Here is a 20,896-nt window from a genome sequence, read left to right on the forward strand (position 1 = left end):
CGTACTTAATTTAAATACTGTATTGTCGGAACGTCCCATCTCGTGACGTTCCGAAGACAATGCAGTATTTCCATACTTAGTGCACGCTAAACCGACGTTGCTGAAAGACCTATGCACGCTCGTCCATCGACACTCCCGACGAGCACGCGATGAATTTTTTTTTTTTTTAAGACTACGCGAGAGAGTATAGTTGGCGTAGTCCACATTTAGTGAAATAAGATGCTACATTCACTACACCAGGAGTGCGTCGCTCGCACAGGAAAAGCAAAAAAAGCGTCTACCAACATTCGTTGACATTGACTGCGTGCGTCTAATTATACAAACGTCGGTAGTGTTTTCACGTGTGCACTCATAGACGGCTTTACTATACCTAGGTACAGTACATCGTGAGCATAACATGTGCGGGAACAGTGAAATTGCAGTTTATATATAACAGCGGCTAAACGTAGCTAGTAAGCGCAATAGTGTTAACGACACAGAATGCCCACGTGGAAAGCAATGGCCGTAACGTCACATTCACATCAGTACATGTCAAGTAACCGTTGAATAATCGTGAATTGGGTAACCCAGTTGATGCTGCTTACAGTACGTTTTCATAGTATCGGCTCGCGATAACACACACGCATCAGCTGCTTAATAAACATCTGCTCGATAATGCCTATATACTGACTGGATTATTTCTTTCACATTTCATGCGTATAGAGACACATGCAGGTGCATTTGCATACCTATGCAGTGTTTACAATTTAAGAATAGTCAGCAAGCGGCGACACGTGTTTTTTTTTTTTTTGTTCTGTGCTCCAATGGTGCCAACAAGTAGCGACCGGGCATGTGTGATTGATTGATTGATTGATAACCGACTGGGCTCACTCGGCGTACAAATTTTCGCGATTGTGCTTAACGCACAACGGGGCGAAGCAAGTGGGCGGGGTGGTGGGGCACCTTTGTTTTGTGCCTCCTCTCAAGAGCAAACACAGTCAAAACAGAACGCATCAGTTACCCGCCTTCCTGACCCCTCCCCCCCACCCCCCCAACCAAAAAGTGCTGGCACCGCCCCTGTGTGATTGCTAAAAAAAACATCTATATTACAATGGTTCAAGATGCTTTAAGCTATGTGGTAGAGTAGCGTAAAATGGATTAATGTATGAAGCCGTGTGGAGTACTTCCATGTCAATTCGAGCGAATTACAGAGGCTCGAGGAGCCCTCAAAAGCGGTGATCTCCACGAACAAATAAACGGTCTGTCCAAAGGGCCCGCGATTGCAATGGGCGAAAGACAGTGGTCCTCCAAACCCGAACGTGGGCGCACCCGCAACTATACAACTCTAACCCCCGTATTCACAAGCGCTCCTCGACTCGACTTTCACCCTCCACTTGACAGAGTTGAGCACTGCGCCAGCGCTCGGCTGAAAATGACGCTGCGCTACACAAGAATCGCAGCAGACTATCGCTGGTATGCAGTTACTTGCCGTGCCTATCGATGGCGCTTTCACCGGCTTTCTCGTGTGAAGGCGAAGATCAGAGTGAAAGAAGGCTCTGGAATACGGGGGTAATTACTTAGGAACTGAATGAAATTTGTTGAACGGCTGCCTGACTCGAGAGGCCGACAATCGGTTACAATTGACCCCAAAATTTATCAATTTCGCATGTTTGACAAACGCGAAGTGTGGCAGCTCGGGCTAGTTGGTATGGCATGACGATAGTTATAGCGCGAGAATAGAACGACGACACAGAGACAAGAAGGACACGTGTCTTTCGTGTCCTTCTTGTCTCTGTGTCGTCGTTTTGTTCTCGCGCTATAACTATCGTCATAACAAACGCGCACACATGCGAACTCGCGCACGAACATTTATACAGCATGGTTGAACGCCTCCCCCCCCTCCCAACGCCCCCTCTCCACATCCCAAAAACTTTTTCCTGGCAATGCTGCTACGCTGCTGCTTCCGAGAGATTTCAATCGGCAATCGTGTCACTGGATACTTTCCCAGGCCTCCCACGTTCTGCAATCAGCGTGACTCATTGTACCGAAAGCTTTCGAACGCAGGCAGGGATAGTCGATATACACGCGTGCAGAAACGATTGAGTCGGGCAGTCCGGAGGAATTCAGTCGAAATAACATCACGACCGGAGCAATGTCGAATCGAATATTCCACGTGCTACAGCCAACGAACGCCAACAATCACTTGGATATCACGCCATGGGCTACTAAATTCCATCAAGAAATGGTGAAGAATATTTGGGAGCAATTCGACTAACTGAACATGCACTAATGCGCGCGCTTGTACAATATAGGGATTTGTGATTATTCCTAACCAATCGCATAATTGTTATGTGAGTAGTACAAAGTGCATTCACACGTATTGTCCGTGACTGCAATTAAGAACATGCGCCGTCTTGGCGTTACAAGTGAGGAACCCCCTGATTTTTTTTTAATTTTTGTTGATCTTTTCTCAACTATATCTCGTTCTTGAAGCGTGGCCCACAGAAACATTTTTTTAAATAATATTAATATTATAATCACGTTTCGCATTCACCAAGAAAAAGCAAGTGGCAATAATGTGAAACAGACTGAAGGTTATGAAAACCGGTTTCCGGGCGCATCATAGATTTGTGCAAATGATGTCAATTAAGTACAAACCAGTAGCATAGTTAAAGGGTAGCAAACCAGGCCCCCGCCCCCCCGTCCACATTGTTAGACTGGACCATATCTGCCTGCCTGGCCCTCACTTCAGGTGAAAAAGGCGCTACCCCCTAAAAATTCTGCTGATGCTCCTGGTACAAACTCAAGAAGAAAATGAAGAAGAAATGTTCACTAGAACATAATTTTTACAAATTATAGGTCATGCTACACGCTGTGTGGCGCATGGCGTGTTTATTCACGCAATTCCAGCGCTGGCTAACGATGGGTGGCATTCGCTATTCATTCTCGCAGCGACGCGATAAAACAGATGAGCATGACTGTTCCGCTGCTTCGGCTTATCATGCGCTTCGCAATGCGGTAACTTTCGGGTCGGGAAATCAGACGAAGACGATTTCCGTATATGCGGTCCCGTCTATGCGTCCATTCGACGCATTTCACATAATAATAATAATAATAATAATAATAATAATAATAATAATAATAATAATAATAATAATAATAATAATAATAATAATAATAATTGTTGGGGTCTCACGCACTGAAACCAGAATGTGATTATGACCTCATCCGGTTGAAGAAGAACGGCTATTTGGAGTAGTATTCTAGCACTTTCGTGCTTGCGCTGCAAACATTACATACGCGGTTCTTTAAAAGTGAGCCTAAATCCAAGTACACGGGCAGCTAGCGCTTGCGCCTTTACCGAAAAATGCGGCCGCCGGGATTCGAACTTGCAACCTTGGGGGTCAGCAGCAGAGCTCCAAGACTACTAGAACAGGTCGTCGTGGCGGGTTCCCACAAATCACAGACTAAAAGTATATTGCGGGCCACGGAAGCGTTCGTCTTGTTTCGGTAAGCCTACTACCTATTCGTTTCGTAGCGACTGTATACAATAAGCATGCTCACCTGTAATTTGCTGGCAAACGAAACGAACACAGTCTCTCCCTGAACTGGCGCACCGCACGAAGGCGTATCACATCAGGTTGGCCGGTCTAGGTCGTCTACACCGTCCCGAAGCGACTAGGCCTACGAGACACCCTTTGCATAATTTCGATCACGTGGGTTCTTCAGTGCGCACTCTCGGTGCACAGTATACACAGGCCTGTGTAGCATTTCGTATCCGGGAAGGGGGGGGGGGGGGGGCACCGCGGCCGTGATGGAAGTTTCGGGTTAGCAGCCGCACACCGAAACCACACACTGGCCCCGCATGCAGTGGCGGCACTGCAGCACTTCGCGTATCCGTCCGTCCTGCCCCGGAAGTGGTCACTCCGTTACGAAAGGAAAGGAAAGAAAAAAAGAAGTTTGTCGCGCGCAGGAAAAAAAACGCCCGAAAAGCGCGCATGCGCAAAAAGCGCCGAGAAGAGATCGGCGCCCGAAGCGATAAAGACAAAATTATCTCCCATCCCACCCCTCTCGCGGCGCTAGTCGACAATCTAACCAAGTAATCATGCAGATACAAACGAAAAAGAAGAGGGGGGGGGGGGGGGGGGTAGAATTAACGCCGACTAAATTTCAAGGCCGAAAGGCTGCCGCAGTGACGTCAGAGGTTGGGGGCCCAGTTGCCCAACTGAGCATGCTGAGTAAGACTTTTTTTCCCACATCTTTTATTCGGCCCAATCAAGCCGCAGCAGCTGCGAGAGCGGGAGCGTTGGTTCTCCTAAAACGTGAACGAAACGCAGGCTTTCCGCCGCGGCGTAACTGGGCCCCCACCCTCTGACGTCACTGTGGCAGCCTTTCGGCCTTGAAATTTACCGTAATTACTCGAATCTAACGCGCACCTTTTTTCCGGTTAAGCGAGTTCAAAAATCGCATGCGCGTTAGAATCGAGTACGAACAAAAAATTACGGTCAATCTATTGCCATCGCAAATCCAAAATGGCCGCCTCCTACGTGCGTCGGCATGGTGCGTCGGCTATTTCTGCCTATGTGTTTACCATGTGCGGCACTTCGTACGTGTGCTGATGAGTTCGTCATCTAGTAGTGCATTAGCATCGACGACGTGAAAGGGCCGACTCCAAAAACTCGAGTGCACCACGATGCCGCTTTTAAAAGAAAAGTCATCGCGTGTGCAGAAACGGACGGAAGTCGGGCCGCATCGCGGTCGTTCCCGAAACGTGCGTGCGGGACCGGCGGAAACAAAAGCAGAAGATTGTCGACAGCAAAGCTTCACGCAAAGGCTTCAGTGAACCACAGCAGGGTCGGTTTCCGCAAATTAAAGAGCTGCTCCGCGAGTATGTGCTTGAGGAGCGAGCGGCACAGCGGCCCGTGACGACAGAACTGCTCCAAGTGCGGGCTATGCAATTAGTCTTAGAAAAAAGTGTAATGCGGAGCCAGTTTAAAGCGAGCAGGTGCTGGCTAATTAACTATATGAAGAGGAAAGGCTCTTCCCTTCGAAGGGGAACATGCATATGCGAAAACTTTTGCGGAGAAGTACGATGAAAAGCTTTACAGTTTTCAAAGGTTCGTCCTAAACTTGCGGCGCAACAACGGCTACCTGCTTGGGCAAATCTGGAATGCCGATCAGACGCGCCTCTTTACTTCGACATGTCTGGCACCACAACCGTCGAGAAGAAGGGGGCGAAGCAATTTCGCGTGCTGACATCGGTCCACGGTAAAACTACAGTGACGGCAATGCTCTGTTACACGTCAGATGGGCACAAGCTTCGCCCGTACCTCATATTTAGATGGAAGACAATCCCGAAAGGAATCGTTTTTTCGAGTGGTGTGATCGTGCGGGCCAGCGAAAAAAAATGGGTGCGCGTTGCAATCGATGTCTTACGTTTTTTTTTTTTTTTCGCGGTGGAAATCGGGTGCGCGTTACAATCGAGGGCGCGGTAGAATCGAGTAAATACGGTAGTCGGCGTTGGTAGGATGAATGATAATGGGGAGAGGAGGCAAAATAAAAAAAAAAAGTATTCGAGGGCCCTCGCCGTAAACGGAAAAAGCGATGAAAGCGAAGCTCGACGTGCGCAGTTGAGAGCGATTTGAAGGTTATCGCGCTCGCATCGACAAATTGGACCTATACGACGGCGCCACGTATACCAGAATATTTCACGTATCACAACACTTTTTTTTTTTCGAGGAGAGGGTGATACCAGGACACCTTAGCTCACTCTGTACGGTGTTCCTTTTAAGCTGCGATAAACCCAATAAACGATGAGTCAGTGTCATGTTACTAATCTACTGATCGTTATATTTCAAGTGACATGTTTTTCGATTAGTTTATGGTTTATAAAGTTGTTTGAATAAGTTGTTCAATAATAATGTCTACTTGTTGACCCTACCCCATGTTACAAATTCATGTATTATCTTTTTGCAGTCATTTTTTAGCGATAACCTATAGTTGATGATTTTGCTATTACTAAAATTGTTTGACTGTGTGTTCTCATGATGGCAATGTATAATCTATGATTTGTGTGTAATTTTGTAATTCCGGCTTTTTCTTGTGTCTTCCACCGTTATGATTTTGTGTAAGCAAATATTCGCTTTCATATGCCCTCCCTGATATAATCTCTGATGAGATTGGCAGTATTGTTAAATAAATAAATCGCTCACGTCTGAGGACGCTGTTTACACGAAGCAGTGCCAAGCACCAGCTTGAACACAACTTCTCCGACAATTTTTGTAATCGCTCGCGGAGATAAGAGCCCACGAATAATGAATACGCTTGATCGCAACGAATGGGAGGCTCTAAACGGAGATAAATGGCGTAGAGTGTTGTTGTAGGGGCAACGCTCGTGCCACGGAACACCCAACGAGGCAGATAATAACGCGCAATGTTGATTTCCACAGTTACGAAAAGTGCTGCTACCCCGCCGCAGTGGCCTAGTGGCTAAAGTACTCGGCTGCTGACCCGCAGGTCGCGGGATCGAATCCCGGCTGCGGCGGCTGCATTTCCGATGGAGGCGGAAATGTTGTGTAGGCCCGTGTGTTTCGATTAGGGTGCACGTTAAAGAACCCCCAGGTGGTCGAAATCTCCGGAACCCTCCACTATACGGCGTCTCTTATAATCATGTGGTGGTTTTGGGACGTTAAACTGCACATATCAAATTGAAAAGCACTGCTAGGCTCCTCGTATGTCAGGCAGGTCGACACTCGCGCGATTAACTTTCATATCACGTGGCAGTGCACGTGACCGACGTACCACTCCCGTCCACACTGCGATCCTGCAATGGTTGCAGAAAACAGTGCCTCCGCTACTTTCCAGACAAACTTTGGCGTTCGGGCATCTTTCCTTCTAAACAAAACTTCTAATTCATGCTGGGAATCGGACCTTCAGCTCAGCAGCGAATCACTTCAATTGCTCTACAGGCGACTCGTGCGTCAACCCTGGCTAAAGTTGCCTGTGGTAACTTACGATGCAGGCAACTATACAGGTGATGCGTTCATGGCAGTCAACGATCACGTGCGGCTATACTCGAAATGACAAGCGATCCCGATAAGAGATCGGATTTGTGTATCACAATTGGCTGATCGCCGACAAGCCCACGACTGAGAGGGCGTCGAGTATTGGATTTGATTTGATTCATATGTGGGGTTTAACCTCCCAAAACCACCATATGATTATGAGAGACCCCGTAGTGGAGGGCTCCGGAAATTTCGACCACCTGGGGTTCTTTAACGTGCACCCAAATCTGAGCACACGGGCCTACAACATTTCCGCCTCCATCGGAAATGCAGCCGGGATTCGATCCCACCACCTGTGGGTCCGCAGCTGAGCACCTTAACCACTGGACCACTGCGGCGGGGCATTCACATAAAAATTCTCAAATAGGAATGAAGTGGCACTGGATCCGCGATTTTTTGACGAAGAGACTTGGCTGCATCAGGGCCTCGATAATTATAAGGTCGATTTAAATAACAACTCTTATCAACGTAAATGACGGCATATACAATAAAAGGACAAAAAAAAGCATCATCTGACTTTTTTTTTTTTTTTTGCGAGTCCCAACTTGTCTCACGTTTTTCAAGGATACTCTCTTTTGGAGAGACATGCCTTGCACGACTCTACGAAGAGAGTATATGTGATCTCCAAAAGAGAGTTAACGCGTCTCGTTACAGAGAGTCATATGTGTGTCAAGTCAGCACTCACGAAAAAAAAAAAAAAGTCAAATGACTTTTTAAAGGCGAAATTCTTTGATGCCTCATCAAACGCGAAAACTGAAAACTGACCTACGTACCACGCTGCCGCAGTGCTACGCAGGTAAGTAGCCATCACGTTATGATGTCACCACATGACGTCATCACACATGATTGCTACAAGGCTGGCCGATCTCGGAGCCAGCGCAATAAAAAGTGCGGTAAGCTTCCAATGCCTTCGATCTTGGGGGCATCGCAACAACCACGTTGCACAAAGATTTTGGCGGGTGAGTTAGGTTTGACACGTCGACTTACAAGATAAAGGAAAGCTTTCGTCTTCGAGTCGATTGAGACGAATGCATAATGAACACTTCGTTTCGTTGTGTGTGTGTGTGTGTGTGTGTGTGTGTGTGTGTGTGTGTGTGTGTGTGTGTGTGTGTGTGTGTGTGTGTGTGTGTGTGTGTGTGCGTGTGCGCGTGTGTGTGTGTGTGTGTTCAGCCATTATCGAGTGCATACCTGTCATTGACATTTCTTAATAATAGTGCCCTTGCGCAAAAAACACGAGTCCAAAGGGACACTTTTATTTCTTGGGGTGTATATATATCAGTGCAGGCGGTTGAGAATCCCCATGGGTGAAGAGCTATATTCCGAGCGATCTGCATCCCGAGTCCATTCAGCTCCGGCACGCGCTGCACACGGACGAGTGAAAGAGGAGCTCGTCTGTCGCGAGCCCGTCGTTGCTACGTTCGCTCGCAGCTAGGCCTCACGTGCCCCGCACATGGAGCCGAGCGGCATCCGTTCAGCGACGGTCTCGCCGCTTTTCTTCTTCTCTCGCTTTTTTTGTAAACTTCCCCCGGACATTCTTTTGCCGTCGCCGCGACTACGATGACGCATGTGTGGACAGTAGGGAGGCCTCGATGTGGAGCACGCGCCGACTCTCCCGGCCGACCGACCCCTTTGACCCTCACAACCCGGCGACCTCCCGCGGGGCGCGCGAGCACTACAGCCCTCTCTCAAACCCCGGCGGCGGGTTCGAGTTTCGCGTCCCCGGTGCGGCAAAACAAACGAAGCAAGCAGAACTCCCTCCCCAAAGAAGAGGGGAGGGGGTAAGCAAGCGCATTTCGCTAAAGATGGACACCACCTGCGCGCTTCACTCTCTCCCATTTGTCCACCGGTGAGGAAGAGAGAAGGGACATTAGGGAGCGTGAAAGATTGCGGTTACGCGAGCTAGGCATGGCCACCAGCGATTCTTTTTTTAGTGCCGCCCGAAACACTTTCCAAAAAGGATGCGGCGCGTGCGGCCAGAGGAACGGAACGGAGTTGTCCGTCTGGCGGCGCGCGTGTTCCCCGGATGTCGCATGTTACAACGCAGGGTCCACCGGGAGGTCGTGTCGTTTGGGTGCATGTGACGTCTTCCCTCGAGTACTATGTAGAACACCGCCTCGAGAAGCCGATGTTTCCGAAGGTACGCGACAATGTGCCGTTTTCCGCGTCACGGCTCTTCGACTGTTTACTCACGCACTCAAGAAAATATGAACAAAAATAAAAGATCCGTGCACACAGGTGCTTCGTCTTAACCTGCCTCGTTATACGCTTAAAGAACACTTGAAAAAAAAAAAAACACGATACACGGGCGTATTCACGTACAGTTCGTTAACTTCACCTTCTGTGGTTATGCAATATGGTGTCCTAAGACCTTCGTCTCTATAATTGAAGGTAATCTTTGCAGCAGCGTGGAAATCATGATTCGTAGAGAGGATCATTCTTACACACAGCATGATACAAAGAAACACGTCTGTACATCGCAAAGATAGACTGTAAAGTTCGTTGTAAACTTCGCAACATTCCTCTATTATTGCGATTTCACAGCCATAAAAACGATCCTGTAAGCTAATAAACCTTTTAATCGGTGGGATTAAGATAATCACACCCTCGCTTTTCTAAAAAAAAAACAAAAATGGAAGCGGTGAAGATTAAGACAAAGCCTTCGTGACGTCGCTAAAATGTATATACTTCCGAAGCTGCGTTGGCCAAAAGACAACAAACGAGCGCAGAAAACCCAGTTCATCCATGGAGGAAGAAAATACACCGCGTCACGGATCTGAAACCTTCGCAAGCGGCCCCGCCGCGGTGGTCTAGTGGCTAAGGTACTCGGCTGCTGACCCGCAGGTCGCGGGTTCAAATACCGGCTGCGGCGGCTGCATTTCCGACGGAGGCGGAAATGTTGTATGCCCGTGTGCTAAGATTTGGGTGCACGTTAAAGAACCCCAGGTGGTCAAAATTTCCGGAGCCCTCCACTACGGCGTCTCTCATAATCATATGGTGGTTTTGGGACGTTAAACCCCACATATCAATCAACCTTCGCAAGCGAACGATCCGTGAAGACATGCAGCAGTGTATCGGCCCGACAACTGACTTTTCGCGTCAAGATCGCGCAAAAACTGAGATTTTAAGAGTTTGGTACTGGGTACTTTTTAACCGAAGCGTGCTTGTATGGCCTAACTCAAAGAAACGGTTCGAAAGCAAAAAAAAGGGAGGGAAAAAAGACTGGCAAACGTTTAGATCCCGTGTCGATAGGGCACGGTACGCTTAAACCTAACTGAACAATGCCCTCTCCCAACGTTATCACTTGATCCATGACAGCAGCCATACCAATTAATGTTAACGGACAGCTGTCGAGCGGATTACAGAGACGACTGAGGTTGATGCCCGGTTGTGGGTGAAAAGTTAAATTATAATATTCCGGGTTTTACGATCTAAAAGCACGGTACGATTATGAGACACCTTAGTGGAGGGTTCCGGAAATGTCGTCCACCTGGTGGTAGTTAAGGTGCAGCTGATTCTAAGTACACCGGCCTCTAGTATTTCCCTCCATCGAAATTCTAACGCCACGGCCGGGATCGCACTCGCGACCATCGGGTCGGCAGCTGAGCCAACGTTTTAATTAGATCGGCTCGGTCGCGGGTTCGATTCCGGTCCCTTCGTTTAGCCGAGCACTGTAACCAAGAGTGTAGGAAGTGCGTATGTCTTCTCAATAAATGTTAATTTCTCCATACCACGTCGAGTCCTTCAGTACTCTACCACGCGCCGGAGGGGTTGTGAAAAGTCAGCCGGTAACAACAGATCGCATGTTTGGACGGAGAAACCAGTGGCAAAGGTACAAAATAAAGTCTGGTCTTCTTGGGGGGCTACGCGCATCTGCAGTTGAACGCTCGACGCACGAGGAAGGCGCTTTGACCATTGTGTGGTCGCGCCATCTGCGCCGCCATGCGGCGACTGCGAGAAATCCGGTACAGACGGGAAGCACGCGCCCGCTGTACCGATCGCCATTGACGCGGAAAAACCCGTTTTATTGCCCAATAAATCAGGGTACGGGCGCATTTCTTTGCGGACGGGGTGCGCGCGCAGAAAGAGGCGAGGGGGCTGGAACCAGCGCGAAAAACGACGCACGCGATTCCAAGGGGATCCTGTGGTTGTTGTTTAGGCTTAGTTGCGGAGAGGGTTGCCAGCAGTTTGCGAAAAAGGGTCCGGATTTCGCGCTCGCGAGCAAGAAAAATGCGCTGGCTGCGACAGGCTTGTCTGTTCGGCATGGAGCCGAACGCCGAGGGGGAATTTGTAGCTTGGTTATTGTGCCTCTGCGAGTGCGATGACCGCTGGCCCCGAAAGGATGTCGAACATCGGACTCGTTCACACCTTGACGATTATTTTCTTTTTTGACCACTCCTTACGCTTTCGCGTGCCAGAGCTCCACCTCTTGATATGTCAGTTGTGCGTTGCAAAGAAGTCGCAAAAAAAGGCGCAAAAAAAAAAAAACAAGTGCCTTCCGCCACGATGCCAGTCAGCGTCGAAGGGGTTATGAAACTTGCACGACACCTTCGCACCACCACACTGCTGTTATACATTGTTCGATTCATTCAGTCTTACTGGCAGTCATAGAAACCGCACGCTGTGTAGATGCCTCGGAGGAGATCACTCTCGCGTATTCTAAAGAGGAAAAAAAAAGAAGAAAACGTTTGAAGTCTCAAATATGATTTGTAATCCGAGTGTGCATGTTATCAACCTCGTTATTCTGCTCATTGTGTGTACAATTGCTCATTGCATGACAGTTGGCATTCATCTATTCGGCGACGCGATCGCCCCGCAGTTCTGATGTACTGGAATAACACGTAAAAGTTGTTCCTTTTCTTTCTCCGTTTGCTCTTCTTCGGTGCTACAAGCGGAGCTACGCATAATACGTTCTCATCATCATCGCTTGGTTGTCCACATTATATATCTCGCACATCGGCGAACATTTTTATATCGAACATGCACTACTACCTATCACTGTTTTAGTGCCCGCAACCACTAGCCGATGGGCCCTGAAGCTTTCTAAATGCGAAGCATTTCTCGGCGAACTTGACCGTATCTATCTATCTAGAATTTGACGTTTGGGTGCTCTCGTGGTCACCCCCTTAACTTGGTGTGAGCCAAAATTAGCATGGGAGGGTAAAATGGTTTGACGAATATGGTGCGCTGATCAAGGGAAGAATAATGTCACAATCCCGTCGCGTACGTCGTCAAACACTTCTCGCCAGACAGTGGCACATAACCACAGGCGGGTATGTGCCGCTGGTGTGCAGGTAAGTGCCACAGGTGATTGGCACTTAGTATCCACCCAGAAACGACGAGAACACACATGGGCAATTTTAGCGCGCGAGCTTCTAGACATACCCGACATAGGTAGCGTCGACCTGACGAATGCAAAGAATAAATGTCAGGGTCCCAGCTGGAATCGAACCCAAGCATTCTGCGTGGCAATGAATCGTTTTACCACAGAGCTATGCCAGGTGTCGGAACAACTTTTCAAATAGAAGCTAATCTTGATCAAACGTCCATAGTGGTTGCAGTGCTGCCTACCCAATTTTGTGAATATTACATATGTACTCCTTTGATACAGCTGTCACGACGGGTTAACGTCAATTGTGGTTAGTTGCCATGCGCTGAGGTTGATTTAGGTAGCAGTCTCCAGGGCCAGCATCCTCGCGAGCATCAGCGCTTCATATCAGCTTCTAGCGTTGCCAATACGCATGTTCCAGTTGGCATCGTTGCGCAAGTGCAAACAACTGCAAATATAAACATCTGCAACTCTTCAAAATATGTCTGTGCGTGCAACATTTCTGCATATATTTAGCGTCATTTCATGACGTGTCGCTCAATAAAAAAAATTGCAACACGGTCACCTTCCCTCCGCATGCTTCGCATAACATCGATTCCCAGGTACGTGGGATCTGCCAATTTTATATATATATATATATATATATATATATATATATATATATATATATATATATATATATATATATATATATATATATATATATATATATATATATATATATATCACAACTCAAATCTTTTGGCGCTTTTTGCATGCAGGTCCGATGCGTGAGACCGACATGGCCGACGACCCGCGCTGCGTCGTGGCCGAAGAAGGCGGCCGAGACCGCTCGGACGCCTCGTGCGGCGAGGACAGCGACAGCGACTCGGCTCTCAACCCGCTGGCGCAGCTGCAGAGCGCGCTCCAGAAGACCGGAGCCCTCGGGTCGGCCCTCGAGGGAAGCGTTGAGGGAAGCCCGACCGGGCACGGCCAGCCGACGTCCGACGACGCGGGAGCCGGCGACGCGCCGAGCCCGTACCGATGTCACATGTGCGCCTTCCAGGGTCGCTCCAAGGCCGAGTACAGCGGCCACATGGCGACCCATCTGGACCACAAGTGTCCCATGTGCGACTACCGATCGCGCACCGAGGGCAGACTCAAGAGGCACGTCAAGGACTTCCACTCGGACGACCAGTGGCAGATACTGCCGGGTGCCGACGACTGCAAGGACCGCACGTTCCGGTGCCGCCAGTGCGGTCACGTGGCCGCCAGCAAGACGGACTTCTGGGAGCACAGCAAGCTACACATCCGCACCGAGAAGCTGCTCAGCTGCCCAAAGTGCCCGTTCGTGACAGAGTACAAGCACCACCTGGAGTACCACTTGCGCAACCACTTCGGCTCGAAGCCGTTCAAGTGTCCCAAGTGCAACTACAGCTGCGTCAACAAAAGCATGCTCAACAGCCACCTCAAGTCTCACTCCAACGTGTACCAGTACCGGTGCGCCGACTGCAATTACGCCACCAAGTATTGCCACAGCCTGAAGCTGCACCTGCGAAAGTACGTCCACCGGCCTGCAGGCGTGCTTAACTCGGACGGCAGCCCCGACTTGTATCCCATGATGGACGTGTACGGAACCAGACGGGGTCCGCGTCGGGGACCACGGGGATACCCGCCGGTAACCGTGCCGCCGCCACCTCAGCCGCCACCACTGCAGGAGACCGCTGCGCCGGCACCGGACCTGAACGGTGAGCTTGTACGGGTAACGTCAACAAAGCTACGCCCAGGTCAAGAGCTTAGACTTCGTTTTCCGTAGTGACACAGATAAGGCGTCGACAACTTTTTGTGGCGGAGGGCTTACGGAGAAAGCGGGGGGGGGGGGGGGCGCACGGAAAGTTGAAGCGGGAAAAGGGGCAGAGTTTTGCAGCCAAAGCGTGTAAAATTGGGTGAATTCACACTAAATTGTAAAACTGGGTTAGCAGTAATGTTTATTTCAGCACGCAAGTTACAAAGCTGCAATCGAGCATAGGCCCCAAGCGAACATCACATTTCATGTCATAAGTACTCGATCGGCCTTTATTAGAGGGGTAATAAAACACTTTTTCAAGTAACCATTGAATAGATTCCCTAAAACAGCTCACTGCCTGACGAATTCGATGCCGCAAGAATTTTAAGAATTCGTCTAGTACGAGCGGGGTTACAAAGATTTGTCCGACGCTGCAATAGCATTCTCTCTTCTCTCGTCCAGGCGAAAGAGCTGGTAGCTAAGCAAGGGTGGGAGAGGGGGTGGCATGGGCAACAAAAAATACGTCACGCGCGCCTCGGTACCTTGAGCACTCCCCCTCCCCCTTTTTTTTTTCTTCGAATACGCGGCTTTTCTAGTGTGATCGCGCTCGCACAAGTTGACAAGTAACGGTCTCTCGCGGCGATCCTTGTAACGACCGAGCGGGCCACGTTCAAATTAGCTAATGACTGACAGATGGCCTTCTACGAGTGATTTTTCAGGGTCTTCCGTCATCATTGTCAAGAAAAGAGAAAGCAATTTGTAACTGACTTTGATAATTTATTGTGGATAATCCTAAGACACAAGATTTGGCTCGCGTGTTTTCGGGAGCCTCTACTACCGATCGGAAGCATTTTCTAACCACTTCACTTTAATACCTTAAAGACCGCCTAGAGGGGGTATCAGATAAGGGGTGCGAAACATACAACAAATGTAATACATATGCAGGATGGGTATAAGTATGAGCAGGGGTAACCAATACAGAAATAAAATAATACATGTGCAGGATAAGTATGCATAGCCCCGCCGCGGTGGTCTAGTGGCTAAGGTACTCGGCTGCTGACCCGCAGGTCGCGGGTTCAAATCCCGGCTGCGGCGGCTGCATTTCCGATGGAGGCGGAAATGTTGTAGGCCCGTGTGCTCAGATTTGGGTGCACGTTAAAGAACCCCAGGTGGTCTAAATTTCCGGAGCCCTCCACTACGGCGTCTCTCATAATCATATAGTGGTTTTGGGACATTAAACCCCACATATCAATCAATCAAAGGATAAGTATGCATGTTATTAGACGTAACACAAAAAGAGAAGACAAAGCGAGAACCAGTGGCACAAAAAGGAACAATGTAATGTATTCAAATTGAAAAGCTCCATGCTCAGAAATTGTTACAGCGCCCCTATAAGAAATGACAAAGGCAAGCGAGCAGGGGTTTTGACTCCGTGCCGGGGGCCGCATAGTACTGCTACGCGGCCCACATGCGGCCCGGTGACCGCAAGCTGTCGAATTCTGTTTTATATGATTACAAGGCGCCCCCCGCCCTCTCTTCGTGCGCATGCCCATCCGAGACTTACCGTGAATTTAAATTTGAGTCGCACCCGCCAGAAGTATAATACAATTAATACTATAGCTTGAGCGACTGTCGTAAAGTGTCTTGACCGACTAGCGCTTCGAATTTCTCCAGTGCAGGGACAGTCGCTGGTGAGCCTCATCCCGGCCATGGCGTGCGCGCAGCAACAGCAACAGCAGCTGCTTCGCGCCGCGGCACTGGCAGCTCCAGGCACCGTGCCGTGGAAGTGCAGTGTGTGCGACTTCACCACGGCCGACGAACAGCAGCTCAGCCGACACGTGCTGGGACACGCCGAGAGTCAAGACCTGTGCCGGCTGTACGGCATCAGGAGCCTACCAGGCATCGCACCACCCATGCCACCTCCCCCACCACCCCCACCGCCTCCTACAACGACGATTGCACCACACCAGCAGCAACCTCAGCCGGACGCCCAACCAGAGCGACCGGCGGTCGTCTCGTCTACGTCTAGCCACGAGACTCCACTCAGGGACGAACGGAAGGGCTCTCCACTGGACCTGAGCCGAACGCTTGCGGAAACGCCACGAAGTCGGCGCAAGGGCAGGGCCACCAAGATCGACAAACTGTGCATGCGGCTACAAGACGACGCCTCTCCTCCGGAAATCAACAAGTTTCAGACAGAGCCCCCATCGTCGGCGAGTCCGGTCCAGGCGCCATCGCCCTCGGCGTTGGCGACGTCTCCGAGGCGAGAGGTCTCCTCCGACCAAACAGCCGACTTGGCGAACAACAAGCCTCAGAAGGATTCATTCCGATGCGCCTACTGCGACATCGCGTTCGAGCACTGCGTCATGTACACTGTTCACATGGGCTACCATGGCTACCACGATCCTTTCACGTGCAACATGTGCGGACAGCGGAGCGAGGACAAGCTAGCCTTCTTCTTGCACATTGCGCGCGCTGCGCATCTTTGAGATCCATTCCTTCCACACGCGCTTAGGTCGCACAAAACACCCGAGCCCCGACAACGAACACTGGCGTCGCTGCAGTCGCGGTGAAGTGACGTCACGGCACGAACACGCCTACTCCGGCTTCTTTCCGAGCCCGCCATGTACCCGCTCTTCAGCAACACGGTGGTCATTCCTTCTCGATTTCGAGTACTAGAGGTACAAAGTATAAGTACTGATTTCTGTTAAAAGTTAACTGAGCAGCAGAAAGTAGGGATTCACTATGAAAACGAAAGTGCAGGACAGCGAGACATTAATTTTCACCATGCACATACTCGACGAAATCAATGCTAAGAAAATATTCGCGGTAAATGGGTCTGACTTCATTACAACTTGGCATAGACTACGCGAGTAAACGTTTGTGTTGAAGTATTACAAATGAAATTAGGACGTTCTCAGTTTACTCACAGCATTGCGATTTAGCATGCAAGTTATGTCTGCCTCTGCAAATAATGTATCTCATTAGACAGAATACCGCTTTGGGATGCTGAATACTTTAGATGGGATCTGTCTTTCATACACAATCACTTTTAATAGTGAGAAAAAGAAGTAACGGTGTGATTTACAAATTGCTTGTCAACAGTCATCAGGATTACGTAGTCGCATACCCTGATTGACGCGAACAGCTGTTGCCTCGATCGGAAAGTGACGGGGAGCACCAACAGCATTTCATGTACATGCAGACGCTGCTGGTGGCTATCGAAACTGGTACTTACAAGCGTGACAGCACAGTCACTATGATGTTGCACGTAGACACTGTCTGAAATCAGTAACAGTTTCTGCAACTAACCTCAAATTGTTTTCCTAGTGAAACATAGCGCAGAAATTATTCTCCAAAACATGAAGCTAAATAACATGATAAAATATGAGCAACTACACACAAGAAAATGCAACAGCTGCGGCGATATTCTCGAGCGAGTGCATTCGAGATATTTTGCTAAACTGGATACAAACTTAGGCACGCGCCCACAGGGAAAAAAAAACACTGCCTGCTGTTACCCCGATGCAGATACCGTGAACAACGCAACCCGAAGTGCAAGTACGCTGTCGTATACGTTTCAGAAGCGCGACATGATTGCGAGGCACGCTGCAGAGTAACTGTAGTCACCTCGCATTTTTTTAACCTGCTGCACATGCATTCCGTAGCCGAGAATCGAACCCATCTTCGAAGTAAGCAGCGCGGCACCGTAAGAAACCTCGTCAAAGCGTGTACGCTGGAGAGCAGGCCCCGTTGGTAATTCTACAGAAAAAAAAAAAAGTTTTTTTCATTGTTTTACCATGAACATCATCGATGCTGCTACCGTCATTTATTTTAAGAGTGAGACAAGCAAAAAGTGAACGCTGGCAGCTCAACGGCGTTCGAAGCGAGCGCATGTCATGTACGTGCGCGCCATAGCAAGATTCGAAGAGTCCCATGCCGTGACGTCATGCGAGCCTCCCACCAGGCGGCGCCACTCCAACTTCTCGGGGCTAATATAGTCGGCGCGCAACGTTCTCGTTACGAACTGCAGTCTGTAATGAGCGCGCTTACAGTGTACGCTTGCAAGAAAGCATGCTTGATGTGCGTGTAAACGTGCACTCTAAGAAAACAAAAGAGTCCTTTTACTCCTCTCTGCGAGTCCTCACTTGCCACATATACGACTCTCTTTGAAGAGACAAGTCAACTCCCTTAGGAAATCATTATGTACTCTCTTATGACAGCCATGGCTTCAAAAAAGAGTTGACGTGGCTCATTGAAGGTAGTAATGTACGTAGCAAGTCAGGATTAGCCGAAAAGAGTAACACACTTTTTTTGTCTTTGAGTGTGGTGAGAGAGAGAGAAATGTTTATTGATATTGTTATGGGGTAGCCATTCTCTCCCGATCATTCTTATTTTACTTCATCGTTCATGTCTCCTTAACAGTATCATAGGCGTAGAAGGTCGAGCACTCAAGCTCGTATCGCGCCTATAGCTTCGCAACTCAGGTAGAAAAAATTGAAGATCTACGCAAAAAAAAAAAGGGGGTGAGCCGCACAGGTTCACGCCCGTATTTATACCCTCAGGTCCCTATCTATTGTTTTCCCCAGTGCCATATTATATACAATATTATATAGTTTGTTAGCCTATTATATAGTTCGGTGACCACCCGCAAGATAGGAAGATGACAAAGAGCGCCAACACTCTACTCCAAGGGCCACTTCGCACTCAAGCCACACGACCGCACCGCGTAGTGCGGATGACATTCCGCATGTCTCTATAGCTGCTCACTTTTGTCTTTCACTTGTCTCTCGCTGACCTTCCGCCCGTATCGCATTGGCTGCTCACGCTGCCCTTGCACCTGTCTGATTGTGTTACTTAAGTTGGCCGTACACCTGACTCTCATTAGCTGCTCACGACTAGAGACACAGACGGAAAGCCAATGAGAGACAGGGCAGATGACCTTCCACCCATCTCTCATTGGCTTCTCACACTGAGCATCCGATAATAGGCGTGTGGAAGGTCACATCGATCAGCCAAGAGGCGGGCGGAAAGCCATCTGCCATGTCTCTTTGACCTTCCTCTTGTGTCTGCTTCTACTGGCCTTCCGTCCGTCAACGAATTGAGCCGTCAGCAGCCAATGAGAGACAGGTGCCATTCGCCTTGTCTCTCGTTGACTTTCTGCCATGTGCGGGGTGGCCGTGCGGCTTGAGTGCGAATATGCCCTAAATATGAACCGCTGGCTGAGCGATATCGAGGCCGTCACGTAAGGCGTTTACGGGACTATCTGCATATGAACGAGCCTACGCATTGACCTGTTCACGAACAGGCCCTCTGCACAGGCCGCCGGCGATCAATAACTAGTCAGGGTAACATGTGATTCCCACGGCTCGTGTCTTCACGCCCAGCTCAAGACGGTACCGCCCCGATGCCAGCCGCAGCGAGTCAAAATAAAGAATCAAAACCCACGTTTGACATGAGCAGAGAATACAGTCATACAAATGTAATATAACTTTGTCCATGTACGCGCCATATTTCACATTGTAGTGTTTTGAAAGGTATAAAGATGTCATCATGTGTCCTGGAATCTGTGTGTTCTCAATTGCATCGGAATGCCGCAGCTGCATGCGGTTGGTTCTTCCCAAACTCTCCATCAAAAAAGTTACATGACACGTAGCCATAGGCAGTGGCGAAGCCAGGGTGTGGTAAGATGAATTCAAACACCACGAAAATATTTTGCATGTCTACATATATGCACAAAGAAATGTCGGGCCTAGGCCATATGGGAGCTCCGTCTATATGGAAGGAAGCTCCCTCCTATCCTCACTTAAAATAAGTGCATGCCTGGCTGTGCCTCTGGTCATTATTGAAAGAAATCCAGGCAAGCACAAACCTTTTATTGCAGAAACACAGTGCATTTTACTTATGGTGTGAATTTCTTGCAGCTACGCAAATACGGGCAAATTATCTTTTATTGCGATAGAAATTATATGGACACTCTCAGCTGGATTTAGCCGCCGGTGTCAGCATCGACATCGGCGTCGCCGTCACTAACCGTATATGCATACGTATCTAAATATATGTAAACGCAAGAAACAAAATTATGAAAAACTACGGCATGCGGAATTGAACTTGGGACATCTAAAAAGTAAGTGCGAGGCGTTCACCACGGAGGACCGCCGCCTTCAACGTTCAAACGGCAAGCTATCTATATCTACCACTTACCGCCGCTGTCGGGCATCTCGGGGGGAACTATTGGTTTTCAGCATTAACTGCAAGATGGCGCAATGAACGCGCGTTGCTGCATCGTCACGACGTGGCGGCGCGCTTCCTCATCTCTCACGCGTACTCTGCGCCGCGGAGAGGAGGGGGGGGGGGGGGGGGGCGACGCTCATTCGCGCGCCCTTATCGCGCAGTGGGGAGGATCGTACGTCTTGGCGGGCGTTGGGCTTTCATTAGAACGATTCTATTGTAGTTACCGGGCGCACAAGGGACCCTGCGTTGCACAGTCTCTATTTGTGAAAAGGACGTGCTTTTCAGACACAGCGAAGTAACAACTGAGACACTTATTCGCGCTGATCTGTACCTGTGGGTACGTTTCGTGCGTCATTTGTGCGTGAGAAACGCTGGGCACATCTCGATCTGCTTGCCATTCTGTGCGTGACCTTCCAATTTGTTGCTATGACGTTCATTGCTTCGCTTTCGCGGCAAAGCTGTGACTTCTTTAATCATTCTTTTTTTTTTCTTCAAGAACACTAGGCAAATACAAAGATGCCTATGACT

General features: G+C 49.2%; 2 protein-coding genes across 3 annotated transcripts in view; one reads left to right on the plus strand and one right to left on the minus strand.

The window, feature by feature from the left end:
* LOC142765677 (uncharacterized) overlaps positions 1-20,896 on the minus strand; it is a 114,424-nt gene that overhangs the window by 27,755 nt on the left and 65,773 nt on the right. The gene's annotated exons all lie outside the window — the stretch shown is intronic.
* LOC119168286 (zinc finger protein hunchback) lies at positions 13,093-19,700 on the plus strand. The gene is made up of 2 exons (XM_037419690.2): positions 13,093-14,096; positions 15,809-19,700. Exons 1-2 carry the CDS (start codon positions 13,136-13,138, stop codon positions 16,621-16,623), a joined length of 1,776 nt encoding a protein of 591 aa, XP_037275587.2. The 5' UTR covers positions 13,093-13,135; the 3' UTR covers positions 16,624-19,700.

The sequence above is a fragment of the Rhipicephalus microplus genome, chromosome 6 (genome assembly GCF_043290135.1).
Source record: "Rhipicephalus microplus isolate Deutch F79 chromosome 6, USDA_Rmic, whole genome shotgun sequence".
In the NCBI taxonomy this organism is placed as follows: domain Eukaryota; kingdom Metazoa; phylum Arthropoda; class Arachnida; order Ixodida; family Ixodidae; genus Rhipicephalus; species Rhipicephalus microplus.

Coding starts and splice junctions, on each gene's coding strand:
- LOC119168286 (XM_037419690.2), top strand. CDS start 13,136: ATGCGTGAGACCGACATGGCCGACGACCCGCGCTGCGTCGTGGCCGAA. Junction 14,097..15,808: donor GCCGGCACCGGACCTGAACG/GTGAGCTTGTAC, acceptor GAATTTCTCCAG/TGCAGGGACAGTCGCTGGTG.